This window comes from Oreochromis niloticus, linkage group LG18 (genome assembly GCF_001858045.2).
Source record: "Oreochromis niloticus isolate F11D_XX linkage group LG18, O_niloticus_UMD_NMBU, whole genome shotgun sequence".
Lineage (NCBI taxonomy): Eukaryota > Metazoa > Chordata > Actinopteri > Cichliformes > Cichlidae > Oreochromis > Oreochromis niloticus.
The window spans coordinates 37,089,088-37,113,071 of NC_031982.2; the positions used below are offsets into that span (position 1 = coordinate 37,089,088).

Below are 23,984 nucleotides of genomic sequence, written 5' to 3' on the forward strand. Positions count from 1 at the left end.
AATACCATTTTTACAAAGGTGTGGAGAGTTAAGCAAGGGTTAGTCGCTTTTACAAGAAAATTACAATGTTTTGCTGATTGGGTGAAGAGTTTTCTTATTTGTGTGTAGAGTTTTGACAAAAATAGCCAATGGTTACAAAAAATGTGCTCAAGCCATCAGAAAAAACTGTAATAGACCCCTCTGCATCTGGCTCTCTTCCACAGTGTGTCTCTGTCCTGTCTTCCTCTCATCACCCCAACTGGTCACCAGATGAGTCTGGTTCTGCTGGGGGTTTCTTCATGATAAAAAGGGAGTTTTTCCTTCACTCTGTCGCCAAATTAAACTGAGTGAAACAAACCAGAGAAGTTTAACAGTGTGTGGCTCCCTCTAGTGGATGTTGTGGAGTATTCTGTTGTCTTTGCTCCAAAGGTTTTTGTACAGAGTTTTGGTGTTTCCTGTCACTGTGGGCTGCAGAGCACAGTAGTACACAGCAGAGTCAGACAGATGAAGCTTCTGGATCTTCAGAGGAACTGACTTTTCTTTCTTGTCGACTTCGGCATCAAATCTGTCCTTTGCTTCAGAATTATCTGCTGATAAGTAAAATCGTTGAACTAAAAGTTTTGGCGAGCCGTTCTTTTTCTGTTTGTACCAGAACAAAGTTGGGCTTGTATCACTGGTTTCAAATCTACATCCAAGTGTAACTGTGTCTCCTTCAGCAGCAATGACATCTCTTTGTTCCTGGATCACTTTGTCTTCTCCTTTACACTCTGAGGAAGAACAGAACATGCAGAGGAAGAGATGGATCAATAAACATGATTAAAACTCACCATTAATCAGACTTACACATTTATTTAAACAGAGGAAACATGTTGATGTTTGTATCTTACCAAAGAAAAGAGCAGCAAGAATAATCCACAGCCAATGTTCCATCTGTACAACAAGGTTTCAATCAACAGGAGAAACTAGCTGATGTTCAACATTCAGTCTGAGAATTGTTCTCTTCACAGCAGCACTTATTATTGACACAATGGTTGAACACAGTGCAGAAGGAGAGCACCGCCTACTGGATGATGTCGCCCTCTAGTGGAGCGTCTCTGTGTTTGCTGTCACTGTGAGCAGAGTTGGGAAGTAACCAATTACAAATACTTCGTTACTGTATTTGAGTAGAATTTTCAGCTGTCTGAACTTTATTTGAGTAGTTTTTTTCTGACTGTTTTTTCCATTTACTCCCTACATTTTAAACAAATACCTGTACTTTCTATTCCTTACATTTTCAGAACATGTTTGTTACTTTTGTTTTTATTTATTTATTTCTCTGCAGGTTAGTGCAGGATAAACAGGTTAGTTTGCTGCACTGTGATTGGTTTAAAGTAAAGAACAGACTGCTGCACAGTGGCTGTGGGTTCATGGTCACAGTTAGCTTACATCAAGTTTAGCACAGATTCATATGAAGTTTAGCTGATGATGCTCAGATTCATTCACTGAATTCCACCTTCATACCAACTTCATAGTGTCTAATATAAAGACAGCATAAACAGTTTACTCTCAGTGTAGAGGATGGAAATCAGCCAGGACACCTCATGAAACATCTGCTCACATCTGGTTGAATTCAGTTGTGTACGTCCACAGAGAACAGCAGGTCAGCTGATCACAGCCTGTAAACTAAGAAAATCTACTGGAGCTCTCAATTGAAATGATTGTGAGTTTGATTCTTTTCCCCACACTGAGCCATTACAACCACTTTTAGGTTCCCCCACCTGCAGAATCCACTTTAACCTCTGACTGTATTTATTTCCCTGTTTAGAGCCAAAGTCGCCCTCTACAGTGGAGGCAACAGAAAATAGAGCTATGTTTTTTTTATTTTCCTTTTGCTTCAGATTCAAGCTGAATATAACTAGAATCAAAAAATTAGATTAAAGTTTGTATCCCCATCTGTCGTGTTTACAAGCTTATGTAGACTTAATCTGAATCTTATGTGCTTCTATGGTTGCTATTACTCCTTCAGGCCAGAGGTGCTGCTGTGAAACAGGAAAAAGAGAAGGAGAGAGAAGAAGTGGAAGAGTGTAACATGAGCAGTTTTCGCTAACATTAAAGTGTGCCTAAAAACGAGCCAGTGTCTCCAGTTTTATACACAAATACAACACATTGGCGATGAGGATGAGCGCATCAGGACAGAGCCCGCCGCCTTTCCTGCACCATGCTGGTGAGCCACCTATACTGTTTGTAACCTGGCGGAAATTCTTCGACAACTATATGCTTGTGATAAATGCTACCGGAGACGCATGCTTTGAACCAGGGGGATAATGGCTGTTCTACACGCTGCCAAATCAAGGTACCACATTCACTGAAGCCATGGCTGCCCTTGAAAAACACTTTGTTCCTAAAGTGGCATGCAGACACACATTCAGACAGCGAATTCAGCGCGCTGAGGAAACCCTGACCCGATATGTCGCCGCTCTCAGAGCTTTAGCTGCCCAGTGTAGTTTTGGAGCAATGGAGACTGAAATTATCGGGATCAGCTTGTTGCTAATGCTAATCTCATTGCTGTTTAAGATAAATTACTGCTGGATGAGGACCTTACACTGGACAAAGCTGTTACCAATGTATGTCAAGTGGAGGCTGCTGTTCACAATGCTACGCTGCTCTCTACTGCACACACAGTCTAGACCGCTCAGTACAAGCCATCGAGGTAATGAGTTCACCTTTTTGGGGAAAGAGAGGAGCGCGATTAGCTCAGCCTCTGTTGTGAAATCTGTTTATGTTGTCCTAGTAAGGCTACCATGGGGGCAGCCACTAGAGGTCGCTAGAATCCTGGTGTGTATATGTTTTTCAGAAATTGATGTAGCCACGTACACTGCTGCTACAATTCAATAAAAGCGGTTCGTGCTTGAGAACCCTGCGTCTTATTGCCTCCGATCATGACATGGTGTCAGAATTGAGGACTTCACGCCGAGTTACACGGAGAAATGGCTAAATTTGGACCTCCAGAGCCGTTCGACTTTACACAGCCGGCAGAGTGGCCGATATGGCGGCAGAGATTCTCCCGTTTTCGAGTGGCGTCCAAGCTAGGGATGGAGAGCGGCGAAGTGCAGGTGAACTCGCTTCTTTACTCCATGGGGAGAGATGCTGAACCAATATATGGCTCATCTGTGTTTCCTGCTGCTACAGAGGCCAGGCCAAGTCCGCAGTTTGAGTATGATCTGGTTATACAAAAGTTCGATGAGCACTTTGTCCCAAAGAGAAACGTTATCCACGACCGCGCCTGTTTTCACAAACGGAGCCAGAGGGCCGGGGAGACGGTCGAGGCTTTCGTGTGGAGCCTGTACGAGCTCGCGCAGTACTGCGAGTTCGGCGGCAGTAAAGACGAGCAGATCCGGGACCATATCGTCATTGGATTAATTGACAAAGATGTTTCACAAAAACTCCAGCTCGAAGCGGACTTAACTCTGGATAGAGCCATTCAATTGGCACGCCAGAGTGAACAAGTCAAACAGCAAAGTGCGGAGCGAGTGGAAAGCACTGTGAATGAGGTGAAACAGAGGCATTATAACAGCATGAGAAGGAGGCGTTAAATGTGTTAAAGGGTTCATGGACAAAGTTCAGGTTAGCAATGCAGTAAAACCTGTACGGCAAAAACTGAGGCATCTACCACTCAGCCTACGTGAAGAGGTGTCAGCCGAACTGAAACGTCTACTCCAAGCAGGCATCATTGAACCACTGGACGCATCCGAACGGGCGAGTCCTTTAGTGGTGGCAAGCAAACATAAAGGCGACTTGAGACTTTGCGTGGATCTACGTGAACCTAATAAAAGTGTAATAATTGACCGTCGTCCACTTCCTCACAAAACTGGCTGGTGCTACACACGACAGCCAGATTGATTTAGGCTCAGCTTATCATCAACTGTCTCTTCACCCTGACAGTCCCAGTCTTACAGCTTTTATAACACTTGAGGGACTCGTTCAATTCACCAGAGTTAGGTTCGGACTTGCTTCAGCACCTTCTGCCTTGCAGAAGATGATGCACACAGTTCTGAAAGATCTACCAGGAGTGCAGAACTACTTGGACATTATTTTGTATGGACATTCCAAAGAAGAACACGATGAACGCCTACAGGCTGTTCTCCAGCATCTGAAGCATGTTGGTCTGCAGATCAATTCTGGTAAAAGTTCATTCAGGCAGATGAATATTCCGTTCCTGGCACATGTCATTTCCAAGGAGGGCTTGCGCCCTAGCCCACCCACCTGACTGCCATCTCTGAAGCTCCTGCACCAAAGGACATGGCTGTGCTTGTGCTGAGGCTTAACTTGATGGTTCTGCTTTTGTTTCCGGGACCCTGTCTCCAGCTGAGAGGAAATATTTGACCATAGAGAATAGGGATGGGTACCGGTGTCATGGCACCGGTTCTGACATAAACGGTAGTAACCAGACTGAAAAGCAGCGCACATTTCGGTGCTTTATTTCGGTGCTTTTTTTTTTCCTGAGCCAATTCTAGCCAATCATTTTACGTTTCTGAGGATAGAAGGCGGGCCCAGGTACGTACGTTCTTTTAGAGCAGAGCTACAGATTAAAAATGCCCAAGGTGAAGCGGTCAAAAGTCTGGCTGTACTTCACAGCAAAAGATGCAAACTCAGCAGCCTGCAACAAGTGCTTTAAGCTGATACTGTGATACTGTCAAAGGAGGTAACACCTCGAATCCGATGAAACACCTGGCGACGCATAGCGTTTTTTTAAAAGCCGAGAAATGCGCCGTGTTTGATAGCTTGATGAGAGACCTCACACCGTGCACATCTACTGCAGGTGTGGTTCCTGTTATCGGACCCGGAGTTAGCAACATCCCCCAAGAACCCGAAGAGTAGAGTCCTGGCCCCTAGCCCTGCCAGTGTAGCAGAAATGATGACGGATGATGATGGCAGCAGCAGCCGTGCTTCTCTGCGTGAGTAGCTTCATGTTGTTCGTGTGTAACTTACGTTGAGTAGGCTAACCACGTTATTACATTAATGCATGTAAGGTGAACTAGCAAACACCGTCGTAGTTACATGCGGCTGTCTTCTTGTTTGACGGCAGATACTCCCTTCACCCTGGCCAAAAAGGCTAAAATGACCAAAGAAAAAGTGGAAAACAGTTAAACATGAGAGGTTTTTGGACCAATTTTATGTTTTTTCCATTGTTTAAGCACTGCTTCCAGCCAAGAGTGATACCATATATGCCCTATAGCTGAAGAAAAGGCTAACATTGTAATCTTTTTACAAAAAAAACCCAGCTGAACATGAAAGGTTTTTGGACCAATTTTGTGTTCTCCATTCTTTAAGCACCGGTTCGAGCACCGGTTCGAGCACCGTTTAAGCACCGGCACCGTTTCAAAAGTACCAGTTTGGCACCGGTGTCGGATAAAACCTAAACGATACCCATCCCTAATAGAGAAAGAGATCCTTGCCTGCGTATGGGCGGTTGAAAGATGGAGGACGTATGTATGGGGATACCGATTTACCCTCAGACAGGATCATCAAGCTCTCACCACTCTAAGTACTAAAGGGATGAACAGAGCTGGCATGAGGATTGCACACTGATCAGTCTAGCTGACCAATGTGCGGTGTTTCATTTCATTTCACTTCAATTCAATTCAATTTTATTTATATAGCGCCAAATCACAACAAAAGTCGCCTCAAGGTGCTTTATATTGTACAGTAGATCGCACAATAATAAATACAGAGAAAAACCGAACAATCATATGACCCCCTATGAGCAAGCACTTTGGTGACAGTGGGAAGGAAAAACTCCCTTTTAACAGGAAGAAACCTCCGGCAGAACCAGGCTCAGGGAGGGGCGGGGCCATCTGCTGTGACCGGTTGGGGTGAGAGAAGGAAGACAGGATAAAGACATGCTGTGGAAGAGAGACAGAGATTAATAACAGATATGATTCGATGCAGAGAGGTCTATTAACACATAGTGAGTGAGAAAGGTGACTGGAAAGGAAAAACTCAATGCATCATGGGAATCCCCGGCAGCCTACGTCTATTGCAGCATAACTAAGGGAGGATTCAGGGTCACCTGGTCCAGCCCTAACTATATGCTTTAGCAAAAAGGAAAGTTTGAAGCCTAATCTTGAAAGTAGAGATAGTGTCTGTCTCCTGAATCCAAACTGGAAGCTGGTTCCACAGAAGAGGGGCCTGAAAACTGAAGGCTCTGCCTCCCATTCTACTTTTAAATACTCTAGGAACAACAAGTAAGCCTGCAGAGCGAGAGCGAAGTGCTCTAATAGGGTGATATGGAACTACAAGGTCATTAAGATAAGATGGGGCCTGATTATTTAAGACCTTGTATGTGAGGAGCAGGATTTTGAATTCTGGATTTAACAGGAAGCCATTGAAGGGAAGCCAAAACAGGAGAAATCTGCTCTCTCTTTCTAGTCCCTGTCAGGACTCTTGCTGCAGCATTTTGGATTAGCTGAAGACTTTTCAGTGAGTTTTTAGGACATCCTGATAATAATGAATTACAGTAGTCCAGCCTGGAAGTAATAAATACATGAACTTGTGATGGTAAACTGTGTGGCTGGCAGTGGTTGGAAAAAGGAACCAAACACAGGACTCTGAGACGAAGTATTAAACTTAAAGGCGGCAGCTTTTATTGACTGGCAAACAAACTCAGAAACACAATACACATACGTTCTTCTACAATATCATCAACATTGCTGCTACTTCACTGATGAACAGTTTAGTCACACCATCAACACAGAAAACTATAATCAATAATCCATTTTAAAACCAGAAGTCTGTAGGCCACCAAGCAGTTGTTTAACTGCCTCAGTGACCTCACCTCTAGTGATAGGCGAGTCGTCCCCCTCATTCAAAGACTCCACTTCTTCTACAGAAGACGTGTCAGTGGGATTAAGAAAGTCCTCAAAGTAATATTTCTCAGGTGTCCTGGTGCCACGTGCATTTGTGGACAGCCTGATGTTTGAACACAGTGTTCGCTGTGGACAAAGTGCAATAACAAAACCCCAAATCAGATCAGACAGGCTGTTTCTCCCAATCACAGCCCTCCAAGTCTGCTGTTGTTGGACACATGAGCATTAAAGTCTCCCAGTACAACAACAGGGTCACCAGATGGGGCACCTTCAAGCACCCCACCCAGTAACTCCAAGAAGGCTGCGTACTCTGAACCGTTGTTCTGCTTTGGCTATTCACACAAGAACTCACACTGGAGAGAAGCCATATCACTGTAAAACCTGTGGGAAAATTTTCTGACATCATAGACTTTTATTTATTTTACACGTGAAAATCCACACGAGAAGTCAAAATCAGCAACACAACGCAGGAAAAATATCAGAAACATTTGTTTGTTTGTTTTTTATAATAATTAGATGTTAGATTATAAATGTTGAGTTTAGTTATGTTTGTTTTTTGTTTGTATACGTTATAGATCAAAGTTTTATTCCTGTTAGCTGTTGCTTCATTTTGCTCAGTTTATTTGTTGATTTATTTTGGCTTTAACGAGAGTCTACCTCTGCTGTGGACCAGCATGCACTGGGAACAGCTCAATGTTTTGGGTTTTGTTTTTTTTACCAGTGAATGAGAGGCAGAAGGAGCTGTGATGTCCTTTTTTTGCTTAACATGGATGAACTCTATAGATTTAGATTTTCGATAAATAGCCAGTACACAAAGTAAAAATCTCGGCTCTTAGATCGAAGGAAAGAACCCCTCATGGATGGATTTGCTTGTTGGAACCTTTCAGTCTGATCTGTGCAGACTGGTTTATCCGTCCTTCACCTGCAAAGACTACACCAGTGGGTCCTCGGTGTCGGCCTGCGTCGACAGCACGTTCAATGTTCCCTTGAATCTGCTGTGTGGTCATACTTTAAGAACTCTGTTGGAAAACCATCAAACGACTGAAGTTTGAAATGTCCAAAAGTTTGAAGTCTGGACTGCTGTGAGGACATGAAGCTGCTCACTGGAAACTCTCCCTGCTGCTGCAGAAATATGTGAGGAGTCCTCAGTGTTTAGATCAGAGGGAGTCTGGACTCTTGTGGTGGTGGAGCAGGGCTGAAGAACAATGCTGAACATCTGGATGGATGTCATGTGGAGCTGGACTGCTACTGACCTCAGTGGAAGGACCCACAGACTCTGGTCCTGATGAAAGGTGGAGGAGGGCTGCATCCAAATGATTGAGCAGCTTTGGATGTTTGACAGTTTTTATTGTGTCTGAACGTTCCTACAGTTGGTTTGTGGTTGATGTGGATTTGCTGCTCATGTGAATCCTCCCACAGTGTTTCATTAGCAGCTGTAACCACAGTGACTCTGATAAAACAGGAATTAGCAGAATCCATCTGATATGAAGCTGTGCTTTGAATACCACTTCCCTCCTCTTTGAAGAGTAGTCAGATATCTGTGTTCAGGTTTTTGTACAGCCTCTTCTACACTTTGTATCACTGTGTTTGTAGAGCACAGTAGTAGAGAGCTGTCTGCCAGGGTTAGGGCTGTTATGGTCAGAGTAGTTGATGTAGAAGATGTTTCTGATTTATATCGTTTACCAGGAATATATTCATAACCACTGTTGTCTTTGGCTCCTTTCCTGAGTATAAACTGAGGAGCCTGAAGGTCAGAATGATGTCTGTACAAATGAAGGTAGATATCACTGTAACTTGTCTGATAGTTACATGTGAGTGTGACAGATTTTCCTTCTATTTCAGTGACTTCAGCTCGTTCAGGAGTGATTGAGTCTCCAGCTGTTAGTCCTGGAAAAAGAAAGAAGAAAAGTAGTGAAATGCAGTCTGTATATCTGCTTAATGCAGCAGCTTCAACTAAACTTTAATCCCTGTTCTTAAACTCACCTATAATGTGAGATAGAAGCAAAAAGAGGTGCAGCAACATGTCTTTGGAGTTATTAAAGCCAGACAGACAGCACATGAACAATGTTCTTCCACTGCAGCACAATGACCAACAAATAATGTCATTGGATGAGCTCAACTTCAGTGGGCGGGGCCAGTGCAATAGCTGAGCCAATCAAATAGTTTTGTGTTTCCACAGCAGCTCTGTCTCTGTCTCTGATCTTTACTGCTTCATTCCTCTGTTGTCTTTGTCATCAGTCCAATGACACAAGAATCAGAGGTTTAACAGTGTGTGTCTCCCTCTAGTGGATGTTGTGGAGTATTCTGTTGTCTTTGCTCCAAAGGTTTTTGTACAGAGTTTTGGTGTTTCCTGTCACTGTGGGCTGCAGAGCACAGTAGTACACAGCAGAGTCTGTCACTGCAGCAGAGGAGATGCTCATCTTGATTTCTTTTCCCTCCACTTGAATCTTCAATCCAGGAATATTTTCTGTTCCTACTGCTCCTGAAGGTGAGTGTGAGATCAGGAACTCTGGTGCTTTTCCTGGATGTTGTCGATACCAGAAGAAATAAGTAGCACCTGTGGTGTATTTGTAGGACAGAGTAACTGTGCTGTCTTCTACACTGGACTCTTCATCGTTGACTGGAGTGAGTTGATCACAGCTGACACCTGAAGGACGAAACTTTGAATAGTTTCTGTGGATAATCGACATTCATATAAAGATTTCATTGAACATAGTTTCCTGTGTAGGTGAGCATACCTGTGAGAGTGAGAAGAATCAGAGGAAACACACAGTGATGTAATGACAGCATGTTGAGGAACATAAAGTTTGTTTTGTGTTGAACTCTGTTGAATGTGGAGGTTTTTCTCTCTTCTATAGTTCAGTAACAGCTCAGCTCTTCCCTGAATCTCTGCTCCTCCTCTCTGCTCTCAGTCACTCCTCCTCCTGTGGTTAACACACTTTATAACCAAAATGATTTAAGGGAGCCGTGTGACACGTCACACAAGCAGAAGTCACATTAACGATGTAGACAGAGTCAGAGAGTCGGTGATACTCACACAGTTAAAAAGTCTGAAACTTGAGACATTTGGAGAAAAATGTGTAAGAAGTCCTGAATTCAAGAAACATCTCAGAATAGTTTGTGTATGTTGGGAAGGATTTTTGTTCACAACTGTTTGTTCAAATGAAGCATCATCTTATTTGATTGGATCTTAAAACACAAACCTGAGAGACGTCATGTCTGTGGACACGACACGCAGGATTGTTGTGGTGCAGCAGCAGTCCCAGTTACAGCTGACACTTTTGGACACAACATCTGTTTTACTTTGTGGCTCTTTGGTCAGTTTGATGGTGTGTGATCCAACAGGAAATAAGTCATTTACTTGAAGTTACTTTGTAGTTTATTTAAATGCTTCACTTGTATTAGACTACGATGTATATTTGAATGTTTTCGTGACCCTTTGGGTGCAGATGTAATCCTTCTTTATTAATAACTGAACGTCTGAGCCATTTTTATTATTTTGTCCAGTTTAACAGCTCAGCTGCAGAAGGCTGAACATTATGGGCTGTGATGAAACTGCTGCCCTGACAGGAATGAAATGGTTGAAGAAAACAAGTTTTCTAATTATTTTAATTATTGTAATTAATTATTTAATCTTTACTTTAAACAGAACCACACAAGAACCTGAAGAAACTAGCAGAACTTAAAGAAATAAGGCAACTGTACCACAGTGGGGAATCGCTGAAAAGAATATATCAATGGGCCAATAGGTTCGACTACAGCAGCACAGGGTTGTGTTTAAATGACACACAGAGACATGAATGTTATTCAAAAGAACCAGTCGGCTTTAGTGAAATAAACCACAGGTTTGACAAACACATGTTAAGGCAATTTACAATTGTAGAGAGAAAACTTACAAGAAATGAAAGAAAACTACTAAAATAGTGATTTGGCCAAGTGTTACCTTTTGGTTTTCAGTGTTGGGTGCACCCTGACTCCTTAACTGTTACGGAAAACAGATCATTCAGATTCAATGTCCTTTCAAATGAAAATCTCTCACACCTTTCACACCTTTCACATGTGGAGAATGTTCTACACAACAGCTTATTATTCAAACTCCCAAATAAAACATGTCCAAGGGGTAGAGTCCAAAGATTCCCAGGGTGTGAAAGAAAATAGCGACGAGAAAATGTCAGTCAGTGGTCTCATGTATAACCAGCTGTGTGGTAAAGTGTGAGTGATACAGTCCTACCACACCGCAAGGTGCAGCAGATCATCAAGTGGAAAAGAAGAGATTCTCAGTCTCTCTAAGTCCAGGTGGGAAGGCTCGCCATCTAATTCAAAATAATAATAACAATAATAATAATAATAATAATAAATGTTATTTGAAAGCAACTTTCAGAACACTCAAGGACACTGTACACAGCAGAATAATGAAAGCAACATAAAAAGAAGCAGTTTACACAATCATAAAAGCATAAAACATAAAACAAATTTAAAATAGCAGAGTGGAGAGGTTATGTGGGATAAGCTATTTTGAACAACTGAGTTTTGAGTTGGGCCTTAAAGAGAGAGAAGGAAGAGATATTTCTTAAATCAGGAGGTCGGGAACTCCAGAGTCGAGGAGCAGAGCAGCTGAAAGCCCCACGGTGGCAAGACGGGGGGAGGGGACAGAGAGAGAAAGAGAAGAAGACGATCTGCTAGATCGCCAGTAGTGTCAGTAGAAGACAAGAAGGATTACATTGACTGGAGGAATCCACCTCAGGAACAATCTTTTTTTTTTAAATTGTAAAACAAACACCTCCAAATACATTATGAAAACATTACACCTTACTGATGGAACTAAGTTACTGTATATGCAACAATTATTACTCAGAACAATTCAGATGAATTCAGTTTCTCAACAATAAAGTGCAAAACAGACTAGAACTGAGACATACAGTATGTGCTTACCAATCTCAGTGCATCATGGCCAAAGACAATGGTATGGTGTCTCTCAGTCGGAGCATGCGGGGCTCTAAATAACGTAACAGGGTATGTTTTTTTGTACTCTTTAATGACAGTAATACAACGTCCCAATGAAAAGAGAAACAAATTAAGTTTGAGTGAAAATGTACATTTTTTGCACTCTCTGGGCAACTGCATGTAGCAGCAAACACACAGCAGGTGGGTGGGACACACAGCGGCAGGCTCCTTTCCCATTGGTCAAAACATATTGGAACCTGTGTATTCTGATAGGTTGGGCTATATCTATCAAGTGATACGTTTATTTTATTTGGGTTACACCAGCGGTCCCCAACCTTTTTTGCGCCACGGACCGATTTATGTCTGACACTTTTTTCACGGACTGGCCTTTAAGGTATCGTGGATAAATACAACAAAATAAAACCAGTACCGGTACCAAAAACAGGAAGATTTATTCATTACACACAGGAAAAGGCCTAGGGAAACCGGGTTAAAGGTAAAAACGATTAAAAAAATAACAATAAAAAACGATAAAAACCCTGAAAACCATAAATTGTGCACCAGAGCCTCAACTCTCGCGGCCCGGTACCAAACAACTCACAGACCAGTCCGTGGCCTGGGGGTTGGGGACCGCTGGCTTACTCAACCAACTGCCTCAGTACGTCGAGTGCTGTTAAATGTAACAGCTTTAGTACATTTCTGCAGTTCAACAGTAAAGTTTTAAATGGTCTCACCTGTATCAGGAGACTTCAACTGGAATAAAAAGTCAGCTGTCAGGTTTGGTGTAGAACGTGTTGGGCATGCTGTGTTTGAACCCCTCTGATGGTCGGAGCTCTGAGTACACCCACACTGGAGAAACAAACAGCAAAGTACTCAGTCAGTTCAAAATGAATTGAACTATGATGAAGTGATAGTTGTGTCTCTTTCCATACACAGATTTTTGTTCCTCCACCCAACTGAGAGACATACTAAGTTTGGACCTGCCAGCATCTTTGCTGTGCTGAGAACAAGAACCTATGTTGCTCATCAAAGTGAGTGAAGTGGCTCGCAGACACTGAATATTAAACTGAAACAATAAATGATGATGTTGTTCTTTGTTGCTGTTGTGAAATAACTAATAATCTTCCTGATGACATCATCAGTGTCCATGAGGTTTCACTCCAAACATAACATGTGCTCTCTGATCTGGAAGTTTAGACCCATGACCTCTGCACCGTAAGGTCTGCTGTTCAGACTTCTGGCACTCTAAGTAACTATTATGAAAAATACTTTTTGGGACTAGATTCTCGTCACCAGTGCACATCTGAAAGAAATAAAATGATATGTTTGTTTTTTTCACTCACCCAAGAGACGATCTGAAAATGAAAAAAGCAGAACATCAGTCTCAGGTTGGATGGAGAAAAATAAGAAGCTTGTTATGTTTGGAGGCCCCACAGAGAGACTTTGATGCTCTGAGCAGAGACGCTGACAGTCCCTCCATGATGCCATAAAACAATATAAAAAACAATACCAATATTGATTTTGTTACGACTGGGTGGATGGCTCGCACCGATTGGCTGAGGACCGGGAGGCAGCGGATAAGAAGAGACCGCCAGGGACTGCCATTCATTCATCCTCGGCCCAACCCAACCGGCAGACCGTTCACTATGTCACTATGTTGATTTGATGTTAGAGCATGTAGGGGTGGACCGCCTTTTTGTTTGATCAGTTTTCTCCTGTTTTTGTTAGGCAGGGAGGAAAGTGATTGTCATTTGGTTTAGTTCTTTTGAGTAGGTAAGTTGTGTTTATTCTTGAGATAGGCTACCTTTTGTTTGTTGTTTTGGCCTTGGGTTCACCCTGAAGTTATGATATGCTCCCTTCCTTTGTTTAACTGCACTCACTGTAAATAAATCACTGTCACAAAATAGTAAGTGTGTGACGTGCTGCTTGGGGTTGGACGGGGATGGATCACCCTTTGTGTTGTGGTCTGGCCGCGCCTAGACGGGCCATAACAATTTGTACAAGTGTACAAATTGCTTTGTACACTTGTTATGTTAATAATAACGTGACTCAGCTGTATATAATCTGTTAATAACTGATGTGTGTATATTCCATCCATCCATGTTCTTCAGATTATCATTTCAGGCTGGAGACTGTGGCAGCTGTCAGAGGCCGAGAGACCCAGAGTTCCCCCATCACCCTCCACTGGTTACCAGTCTGTCACCGAGCTAACTCTGTGCATTAGTGACTCTGTTACATCTGTGAACTGCATCAGGTTTGAGTTACATTCAGATAATCACTGTGGATAAATGAGAATACAATGACAGGAACATTTAGCAGGTCCATTGTCAGCTGGTCATGGTTCAGTTCAGTTTTACTGATATAGCACCAAATCACAACAACAGTTGCCTCAAGGCGCTTTATACTGTGAGGTCAAGACCTTACAATGATCCAGAGAAAACCACAACAGTCAGCTGAGCACCTACAAGCAAGCGCTTTGTCAACAACGGGAAAGAAAAACTCCCTTTTAACAGGAAGAAACCTCCGGCAGAACCAGGCTGAGGGCCCAGGACAAGGATAGACACAGGAAAGCGATCCTCTCTGTCATGGGCTCCACTTCAGTATGTACATACAGGAGAAACCATATAAAGCCTCCGGGCCATCGGAGGGCAAGGCCTGCCTGCTGGAGAAGGTTGTGCTGGAGCGATTTGTGGAGGGGCTGCCTGGGGACACAGTGCGATGCGTACGCTGCCACCAGCCTGCGTCTGTAGAGGCGGCTGTTACCCATTGTGGAGGATTATCTGACAGCCAGGGCTGAGGGGAGAGCAAGCCAACCGGCCGGTCGACAGGCCCCCAGTCCAGGCACCAAAGTGGTGGCTCCCCACGCCCATCCCGGTGGAACGGGCCTGGTAGCCCCAGCCCACTAACCCAGTGGATTTGCTTCCAGGGATCGGAAGGGATCGTCATCCAGGTGGCCCAGAAGTGCTTGCTGTTATCCTCTGGGGAGAGGCCCAGGAAGTTTAGTAAGGCTTGGCAGACGTCCACAAAGCTGCCCCACGATGCTGGTGGCATGCTGAGAGCCCCCGTCTGGGCCTCACCCAACAGCAGCGGCAGCAGCCACGACGCACACTTGCCATCAGCGGACCGGGGGGCTGTGATACAGTGGCCCAACCAGCTGCTCCAGGACCTGTGTCAGCCGGTCCGCGAGCAGCTGCTCCATCTGCTCCTGCTGTGGAGCCGCCTGCTCACAGGTCACCATCTGAGCCAGCATCTGGGCCAGGATTTGGAGTGGCTGCACGGGTGGCGAGGCCTGAGGGTCAGACATACTCTGACTGGGTTTCAGCACCACTGTAGAAGGACCGGACAGACCGGAGAATTAGAAGACTATGTTCTCATATTCATGAAACATCTGTAGGAATAAAATATCTGGGAAGTAAAAAAATATGAAATGAAGATTAAAAGTCGTGCTTTGATATTTAAAGTGTCACAAACAGGTCTGCTAACATCAAGCTGTGATCTGCACATCTGATCATGAAAAGACTGTTTTAAAGGAACTGCAGTGAGAGAGAGAGAGAGAGAGAGAGCACAACGATGGAGGATGATTCATTTAAATGAGCAATCTCTCCTTTAAGGACTGAATTATAGCTTCTGATTTTATGCAACAGACATTGTATTCATTCAACCAAACAAATCACAGAGGTTTAACAGTGTGTGGCTCCCTCTAGTGGATGTGGTGGAGTATTCTGTTGTCTTTGCTCCAAAGGTTTTTGTACAGAGTTTTGGTGTTTCCTGTCACTGTGGGCTGCAGAGCACAGTAGTACACAGCAGAGTCAGACAGCTGAAGCTTCTGGATCTTCAGAGGAACTGATCTGATGCTGGAATGCAGTGTGGATGAAAATCTCTCCTTGAACTCGGCTGCTGTGTTTCCATCATCACCACTAACACGACTCAGGATGAATTTGGGGCTGTTGTTTTCATCCTGTTTGTACCAGAAGAGAGAAGTCCCTGTTAAACCACTGCTCTCATACTGACAGCCAAGTGTTACTGTGCCTCCTGCAGCAGCAGTCTCTTCTCCTTTTGCTTGCAGCACGTTGTCTTTTTGTGCTCTGCATTCTGTAAAACACCAACAAACAGTATCAGTGTGCTGTTAAAGAATCATGTCAATGTTGGATTGATATCAAAGAAACAGAGTTGTGTTCATACCGAGGCACATAGCAGCCAGCAGCACTGAGATGAACAGAGGCGTCATATCTGCAGTGTAGAGTAACTGTGAGCTACAGCAAGTATAAAGAAGCTGTGATCTCTCTGTTTAGTCTTCATCAACACTAAGTTGGTGGATTAGAAGGAGGAGCCTGATCACAGTGACAGGACTCATTCACAGCCCTGTGTTATTCCCCCTGCTGACAGCTTTACACTCAGCACGTCTTTCTGCTGCTCTGCTTTCATTGGTTATTTGCTCCTATTGCAGGAAGCAGGTTTAACTGACTGAACTGTGAGTCGGGAAAGAAAGAAATCATCAATCGAGCTCTGATACAGGCGTTACCATGGCAACAGGTGAACCAAGCACAGAGCCTCCATTTTAATCCAGTGAAACTAATAATATGGATCTATGTCTGTGTGGACCAAATAACAAAGGAAAATATAACATTTACATAAGTATTCACAGCCTTTGCTGCATGTTGTTGAGTATGATGCTAAAAGCTTGACACACCTATTTTTGGGCAGTTTCTCGTCTAATGCAGGCTGTCATCAAGGATGTCTCTGTACATCTCTGCATCCATGTTTCCCTCCACCCTGACTCGTCTCCCAGTTCCTGCTGCTGAGAAACAAACTTGGCATTCAGACCAAAGAGTTCCATCTTTGTTTCTTCAGACCAGAGAATTTCACTTCCCTGGTCTGAGAGTCCTTCAGGTGCTTTTGACAAACTGCAGGTGGGCTGTCATGTGCCTTGTACTAAACAGTGACTTCAGTCTGTCCACCCTATTATACAGTCCTGATTGGTGGAGCTCTGCAGAAATATTTGTCCTTCTGGAGGTTCTCCTCTCTCCACAGAGCGATGCTGCAGCTCTGTCAGAGTCAGATTGGCTTGGTGCTCAGGCTTAGTGGTTCCAAACTTCTTCCATTTACAGATGATGGAGGTCACTGTGCTCACTGAACCTGCAGTAATGTTTCTGTAACTTTCCCCAGATATGTTCTTCAATACAGTCCTGTCTCTGAACTTCATGGTTTGGTTAGTGATCTGAGATGCACTGTCAACTATTGGACCGTATACAGGTGTGTACCTTTAAAGGTTATGTTCTATCAACCACATTCATCACAGGTGAACTCCAGTTTAACTGTAGAAAGATCTGACAGATGATTGTTGGAAACAGGATGCAGCTGACTGTCAGAACATGTTACATTTGTGGTTTTATTTTTAATAACTTTGCAAGAATTTCAAGAAGACCTTTTCCACTTTGTCATTATGGAGTATTGTGTGTAGAACTGTGAGGTGAAAATGAATTTAATCTATTTTGGAATAAGACTGTAACGTGACAACCTGTGCAACAAGTGAAGAGCTGTGATTGGATGCATTGTAGGGGATTGATGAGCTGCTGAGGTCAGTGAGTCAGGACTCATTTGATCCTGTCCGCTCTCTCCTTTGTGTCTCTGTGCGCGCTGTACCTGACGTTAAACTCAAGTCTTGTTGTCTCTGATGTTCACAGCTGGAGTCACACAGTGTTCTGCTCTTCATCGCAGCTCTGTGTCATAAATCCACACGGTCTCCCAACAAACTGCAGAGGTTTAACAGTGTGTGTCTCCCTCTAGTGGATGTTGTGGAGTATTCTGTTGTCTTTGCTCCAAAGGTTTTTGTACAGAGGTTTGGTGTTTCCTGTCACTGTGGGCCTCACAGCACAGTAGTACACAGCAGAGTCTGTCACTGCAGCAGAGGAGATCTGAAGGTTCAGACCATTTCTGTCATCGACCATTCTGACAGAAAGTTTGGAATTTGTTGTGTTTTGTGTTCCCAAGTTAAAGATCAGGAACTCTGGTGGTTTTCCAGGATATTGTCGATACCAGTAGAACTGATCATTTCCAGCTGCTTGTCTGGAGTATCTGTAGGACAGAGTAACTGTGCTGCCTTCCAAACTGGACTCTTCTGTTTTGTTTGCAGTGAGTTGTTGACAGCTGACACCTAAAGAAACAGAAATCTGTTAAATGCTGTGTTGTATACAAAGAAAGTATAAATAACATGTAAACACTGGGATGAAGCAGTTTTTGACAGATTGTCATGAACCTGTTAGAATCATGATGATTAACAGAGAAGTTTCATAACAGTCCAACATCAACATGTTGAATAAAGTGAATCTTCTGTGTGTTGAACTCTGTTGAATGTGGAGGTTTCTCTCTCTCGTCTGTTCTTCAGTAACAGCTCAGCTCCTCCCTGAATCTCTGTGTCTCCTCTTTGGTTTGTAGCTTCACTTCTCTGTTACACCTCCTTCTTTTAAACTTCCTCCTCTTTAATCCCAGCTTGAAACACTGCAGTGAAGGATGTAACTGTCATAAAACGGCTGTGTACAGCAAGGACCCAAATGCAGACTCACGGAAACTGGACTTAAACTCAAAACTTCTGTCTGTGAAGGTGTTACGTGTCTGCAGGCTGCATGTTTTCTTTCCCTCTCCTTTTGTTCGCCATTCCCTTAGGTACGCAGACTGCAGGCTGATGTCAATTTGGGGATCTCCAACTAATTAGAGGAGGGAGACCCTGATTGGACAAACCAGGAGGGCACACCTTGATAAGGAGACTCACCTGTGGCTGGGCGTGGCTCTCTTCCCTCCTTTGAATTGTTTGGCACATGTGTAAAGCTCCTTTGCTGTATTTCTTTTGTTTGATGGTTGTGGTGGGAGTAAAAGTGGACTAGGTAAGTTTGGGGACCCCATACACTTACTCACGTAGAGTCTTTTTGTTAGAAACACTAGGTAAGTAGGTTGGTGCCACCCATGTAATTTTGAGTTGAGGTTTAGGGTCTTTCTGTTTTTGTTTTTCTAGGATAATAGCTGAGCTAAGTTTTGGTTTTGTCTTTTTGATGGTTTTTTTGGCACAACCTAACTGTCCCTTTCTCCCACACATTTGTTGTTTGACTTTGGGTTATTTATTTTGTGAGAGCGCTGCCATTAAACCTTTTCATAACACCTGTACCGGGTTTCCGGAGTTGTGGTGTTATCCCCTCCTGCCCTCGAGGCGATGTAACAGAAGGTAACAACATAAATATGATTTGTGATGTTGTGACTTATTACCTGGAAACAGCTGTGGTAGTTTCTGTGTAATAACCAGGAATGAGGCTCCAGCATGCAGAGCTGCACACTTCTACTAATCTTCTTGGTGATATTTCCTGCATTTAAAACTCTGAATCAAAAGTGTTGTGGCTGTTTTATATTACACCACAGGGAAGTAAAGAGTTTATATGTAGCTGTGTGCAGGCAGAATGATGCTCCAACTCCTCCAATCATATTTCAGAAAACATTTATTGATGTGCAAATACAAGATGGAGCGTTCAGTATGGGCAGAAATCTGTACCATCAGAAACTGAATTTCAATAAGTTAAATTTGAATTTGAATTGTTCGGATTGAATCTGAATTGTAACTTGAATAAATGCTTTTAAAAACTGAATATGAATTAGTCTAATTTGAAATTCAATTTATGGGTTTGAAAATGATCATCACTAAATTGAAATTAGCGTTCCTGGTTTTGGCATAATAACTAGTTACCGTGCTCGTTACCACAATAATAACGTAGTTACTGTAACGCGTTACTTAGTAACATGTTAGTCCCAACACTGCTAGTTACTTTATTTGATTTCAGATGCTTTTTACACACATCATCACTAAATAAGGAATAAAATGTCTTCATGTTTGAACGTTCCTGCAGTTGGTTTGTGGTTGATGTGGATTTGCTGCTCATGTGACCTTAATGAAGGTTGTTTTTACTGCGGCTCAGTGGAGCATAGGTTAGCACAGTGCCCGGTTCGGCCAAAAGACTCCGCCCACCGGTAATTTCGGGGATACAGGTGGGCAGGTCCTCTTTCAGTTCCAAACGCCACTTAATATTACCACTCACCCTATGTCTAGATCAGGTTCCTCACCCTCTCCACGCTGTTGTTGATTCTGGAGCCGACCAAAATTTAACTGATTTAGCTCTCGCTAGACGCCTTCAGTTGCCACTTGAAACACTCGATCCTCCATCCCTGTTACAGCATTAAACAATCAAATATTTTCTCAGATAACCCATCAGGCCGGCCCCATAACCCTTGTCACCTCTGGAAACCACCATGAAGCCATTACTTTGTTCACCTTCTCCTCTCCTGATTCACCACTCATCTTAGGCTACCCCTGGCTAAAGAAACACAACCCCCACATAGACTGGTCTGGAAGTAAAATCACTAGTTGGAGCCTTTTTTGTCTAGCCCACTGCCTCACGTTCACCCTATCGCCAGGTTCCCCTGACACTAACACCTCAGACACAGATCCAGTCGACTACACCCTCGTCCCACCTGAGTATCATGACCTCCAAGAAGTTTTCAGTAAACACAAAGCATCGTCATTGCCACCTCACAGACCTTATGACTGCGCTATCGACCTTCTACCTGGTGCTCCACTTCACTCTAGCCGGCTATTCAACATCTCCAGACCCAAAAGAGAGTCAAACTCAGCAAAGCAAAAACATGAAAAATGTTGTTTTTTATAATGATTAGATGCTGGATTATAAATGCTGAGTTTAGTTATGTTTGTTTTTTGCTTGGATTTGTTTTAGATGGAAGTTTTGTTCGTGTTATTGCTTCATGTTGCTCAGGGTATTTTTGGATTTATTTTGGGTTTAATGAGAGTCTAGCTCTGCTGTGGACCAGCATGCACTGGGAACAGGTCAATGTTTTGCATTTTGTTTTTGTTTTTTACCATTTGAATGAGAGGCAGAAGGAGCCGTGATGTCCTGTTTTTGCTTACCAAAGATGAACTCCACAGATTTTGAAGTAAAAATCTCGGCTCTTAGATCGAAGGAAAGAACCCCTCATGGATGGATTTGCTTGTTGGAACCTTTTGGTCTGATCTGTGCAGACTGGTTTATCCGTCCTTCACCTGCAAAGACTACACCAGCCAGCCCTCGGTGTCGGCCTGTGTCGACAGCACGTTCAGTGTTCTCCTGAATCTGCTGTGTGGTCATACTTTAAGAACTCTGTTGGAAAACCATCAAACGACTGAAGTTTGAAATGTCACTGCTGTGATTACACAACAGCTTTCACAGCTGCACGCATCATTCATGAAAAATCTAGAACATTCAAACTTTGTGTAGTTATGTGTTGTTCACTTTGCTTTCTTTATTTTAGCCGCCTGACTGTGAGGACATGAAGCTGCTCACTGGAAACTCTCCCTGCTGCTGCAGAAATATGTGAGGAGTCCTCAGTGTTTAGATCAGAGGGAGTCTGGACTCTTGTGGTGGTGGAGCAGGGCTGAAGAACCATGCTGAACATCTGGATGGATGTGATGTGGAGCTGGACTGCTGATGACCTCAGTGGAAGGACCCACAGACTCTGGTCCTGATGAAAGGTGGAGGAGGGCTGCATCCATCTGACACTGAGAGGGGAAACACTTAAACATGAGAGCAGGACAATGATGTTTTCACCACATCTGAAGGAGAGCATCATCATCTGATGTGATGAGTTCAAAGAGAATAAATGGAATAAGCATGAGATGGTCTTCCTGGTTGGACTTTTAGCTTCATGTGAGAGATTTTACCTTAAAGAGATAAACCTCTGTTACTCTGTTTATTTTGCTTCTGCTGCATTTTTGCATGTCCTCATCCACTAAATATAAAATAGTGTAAATGAGCAGCTTTGGATGTTTGACAGCTTTTATTGAGTCTGAACGTTCCTACAGTTGGTTTGTGGTTGATGTGGATTTGCTGCTCATGTGAATCCTCCCACAGTGTTTCATTAGCAGCTGTAACCACAGTGACTCTGATAAAACAGGAATTAGCAGAATCCATCTGATATGAAGCTGTGCTTTGAATACCACTTCCCTCCTCTTTGAAGAGTAGTCAGATATCTGTGTTCAGGTTTTTGTACAGCCTCTTCTACACTTTGTATCACTGTGTTTGTAGAGCACAGTAGTAGAGAGCTGTGTCTGCCAGGGTTAGGGCTGTTATGGTCAGATCAGTTGATGTAGAAGATGTTTCTGATTTATATCGTTTATCAGGAATATACTGACGATCACTGTCTGATTTTGCTCCTTTCCAGAGTATAAACTGAGGAGCCTGAAGGTCAGAATCATGTCTGTACCAGTAAAGATAAGCACCACCTGCATCTGTCTCATAGCTACATGTGAGTTTGACAGATTCTCCTTCTGTTTCAGTGACTTCAGCTTGTTGAGGAGTGATTGAGTCTCCAGCTGTTAGTCCTGGAAAAAGAAAGAAGCAAAGTAGTGAAATGCAGTCTGTATATCTGCTTAATGCAGCAGCTTCAACTAAACTTTAATCCCTGTTCTTAAACTCACCTATAATGTGAGATAGAAGCAAAAAGAGGTGCAGCAACATGTCTTTGGAGTTATTAAAGCCAGACAGACAGCACATGAACAATGTTCTTCCACTGCAGCACAATGACCAACAAATAATGTCATTGGATGAGCTCAACTTCAGTGGGTGGGGCCAGTTTAATAGCTCAGCCAATCAAATAGTTTTGTGTAACAGCGAGCCCTGTGGTTCACTATAAGAAATCTCTACCTAATAGAAAATCACAGAAGCTTCTTCCATAAAAATTACAATCAATTCCAACAAAATCTTATTTTACATTTAATATTTAATAACAATAATGTAACATAAGGTAAGACTGAGCACATGGAGGCCATTGTTCAGCACTCACAGCTCCCGTGTTCAGATGCTGCTCTGTGTCACATAATTCAACTTTGTCATGTTTACAGGATCATTGATGAGGAGTAAAAACTTTCCAGTTCTCGTTGGTGTAGCTGAGAATGATCTGATGCTCAAAGAAACAATAGATTTAACAAACTGTGTGCAGAACATCAGCTTCTGTCAGATCCAGGCTAGTTTCAAATGACCCAAAAACAAAAGAAGTTTCTTGTGAAACTCAGCAGAGTTCTTGTTCTGAACAAAGGCTGATGAAGGTTTAATACACCGATGAGAACTACCTTCTCCACAAACTAACTGGCTCTGTGGGAATCTCCACTGATACACACTGAGCAAGAGGACACGTACACGAGAGTCTGTAGTTTGAGAAACAGACGCCTCACAGATCCTCTGCTGGAAGCTTCACTAAAGGTGCCAGTAAGAGAAATATTGTACTGGTTTAATGGGAGATTTACACACTTTTCATTTCTTTCAATATCCTATAAAAAATACCTCCAGTTTCTTCAAACAGGAACACTCTGATGCTTCTTTACTGTTTCCTCTAAAACTCTTTCTTCATGACTGTCTGATGACTGAAAGCTCTCTTAACTCCATCCTAACAAACTACAGAAGTTTACAACCTCTGATTCACACAAGAATCAGTGGTTTAACAGTGTGTGGCTCCCTCTAGTGGATGTTGTGGAGTATTCTGTTGTCTTTGCTCCAAAGGTTTTTGTACAGAGTTTTGGTGTTTCCTGTCACTGTGGGCCTCACAGCACAGTAGTACACAGCAGAGTCTGTCACTGCAGCAGAGGAGATCTCCAGATCTGCACGTTTCTCTGTTTTGTCAATGTGAGCTGAGAATCCCGACACAGCTTCATGAACTGATCCTCCCTCTGTGATGGAGAGCAGGAACTCTGGTCTGGATCTCTGGTATTGTCGGTACCACTGGATATTGTAGATAGAACCATCATATGTACAGGTCAGGTTGATGTTTCCTCCCTCTGTAACAGCTTCTTCAGCACGTTCCTGCTTTATGCTGTTCATGGAGCCCAAAGCTGCAAATGAATGATTCATGTCAGTCAGTCTTTTTCTTTCTTTGTGAGCATAATGAGATGAAGAAATCTGCTAATAATAACTCTGATCAAATCTTGTCACAATGAGACTTTTCTGTGTTCTAACACTCACCTATGCAGTGAGAGAAAAGTACAAACAGGTAAAGGAACATGTTTCAGGTGTTGAAGTCACACAGCAGATGAACAAAGTTCAGCAGAATGAAAAGACTAAGCAGCCTCTCTGCTGCACAGCCTTCTCCTCAACATCAGGCTGAGTTCAGCATCAGTGGGTGGAGTCAGAGAGA

The 23,984-nt window shown here is 43.2% G+C and overlaps 1 long non-coding RNA gene and 2 gene segments (V, D, J or C); 1 reads left to right on the plus strand and 2 right to left on the minus strand.

The window, feature by feature from the left end:
* Nucleotides 1-15,453: 15,453 nt before the first annotated feature.
* Nucleotides 15,454-16,189, minus strand: LOC102080414 (T cell receptor alpha variable 18-like). The segment is given in 2 exon segments: nt 15,454-15,860; nt 15,951-16,189. Coding segments are annotated over 2 exon segments (438 nt in total).
* A 2,204-nt stretch (nt 16,190-18,393) lies between these two features.
* On the plus strand, nt 18,394-21,244 carry LOC112842846 (uncharacterized). Its single transcript, XR_003214871.1, has 2 exons — nt 18,394-18,649; nt 21,111-21,244. It is a non-coding gene; the product is annotated as an uncharacterized LOC112842846 (long non-coding RNA).
* A 2,032-nt stretch (nt 21,245-23,276) lies between these two features.
* LOC112842817 (T cell receptor alpha variable 21-like) lies at nt 23,277-23,945 on the minus strand. The segment is given in 2 exon segments: nt 23,277-23,682; nt 23,813-23,945. Coding segments are annotated over 2 exon segments (411 nt in total).
* Between the last annotated feature and the right edge of the window lie 39 nt (nt 23,946-23,984).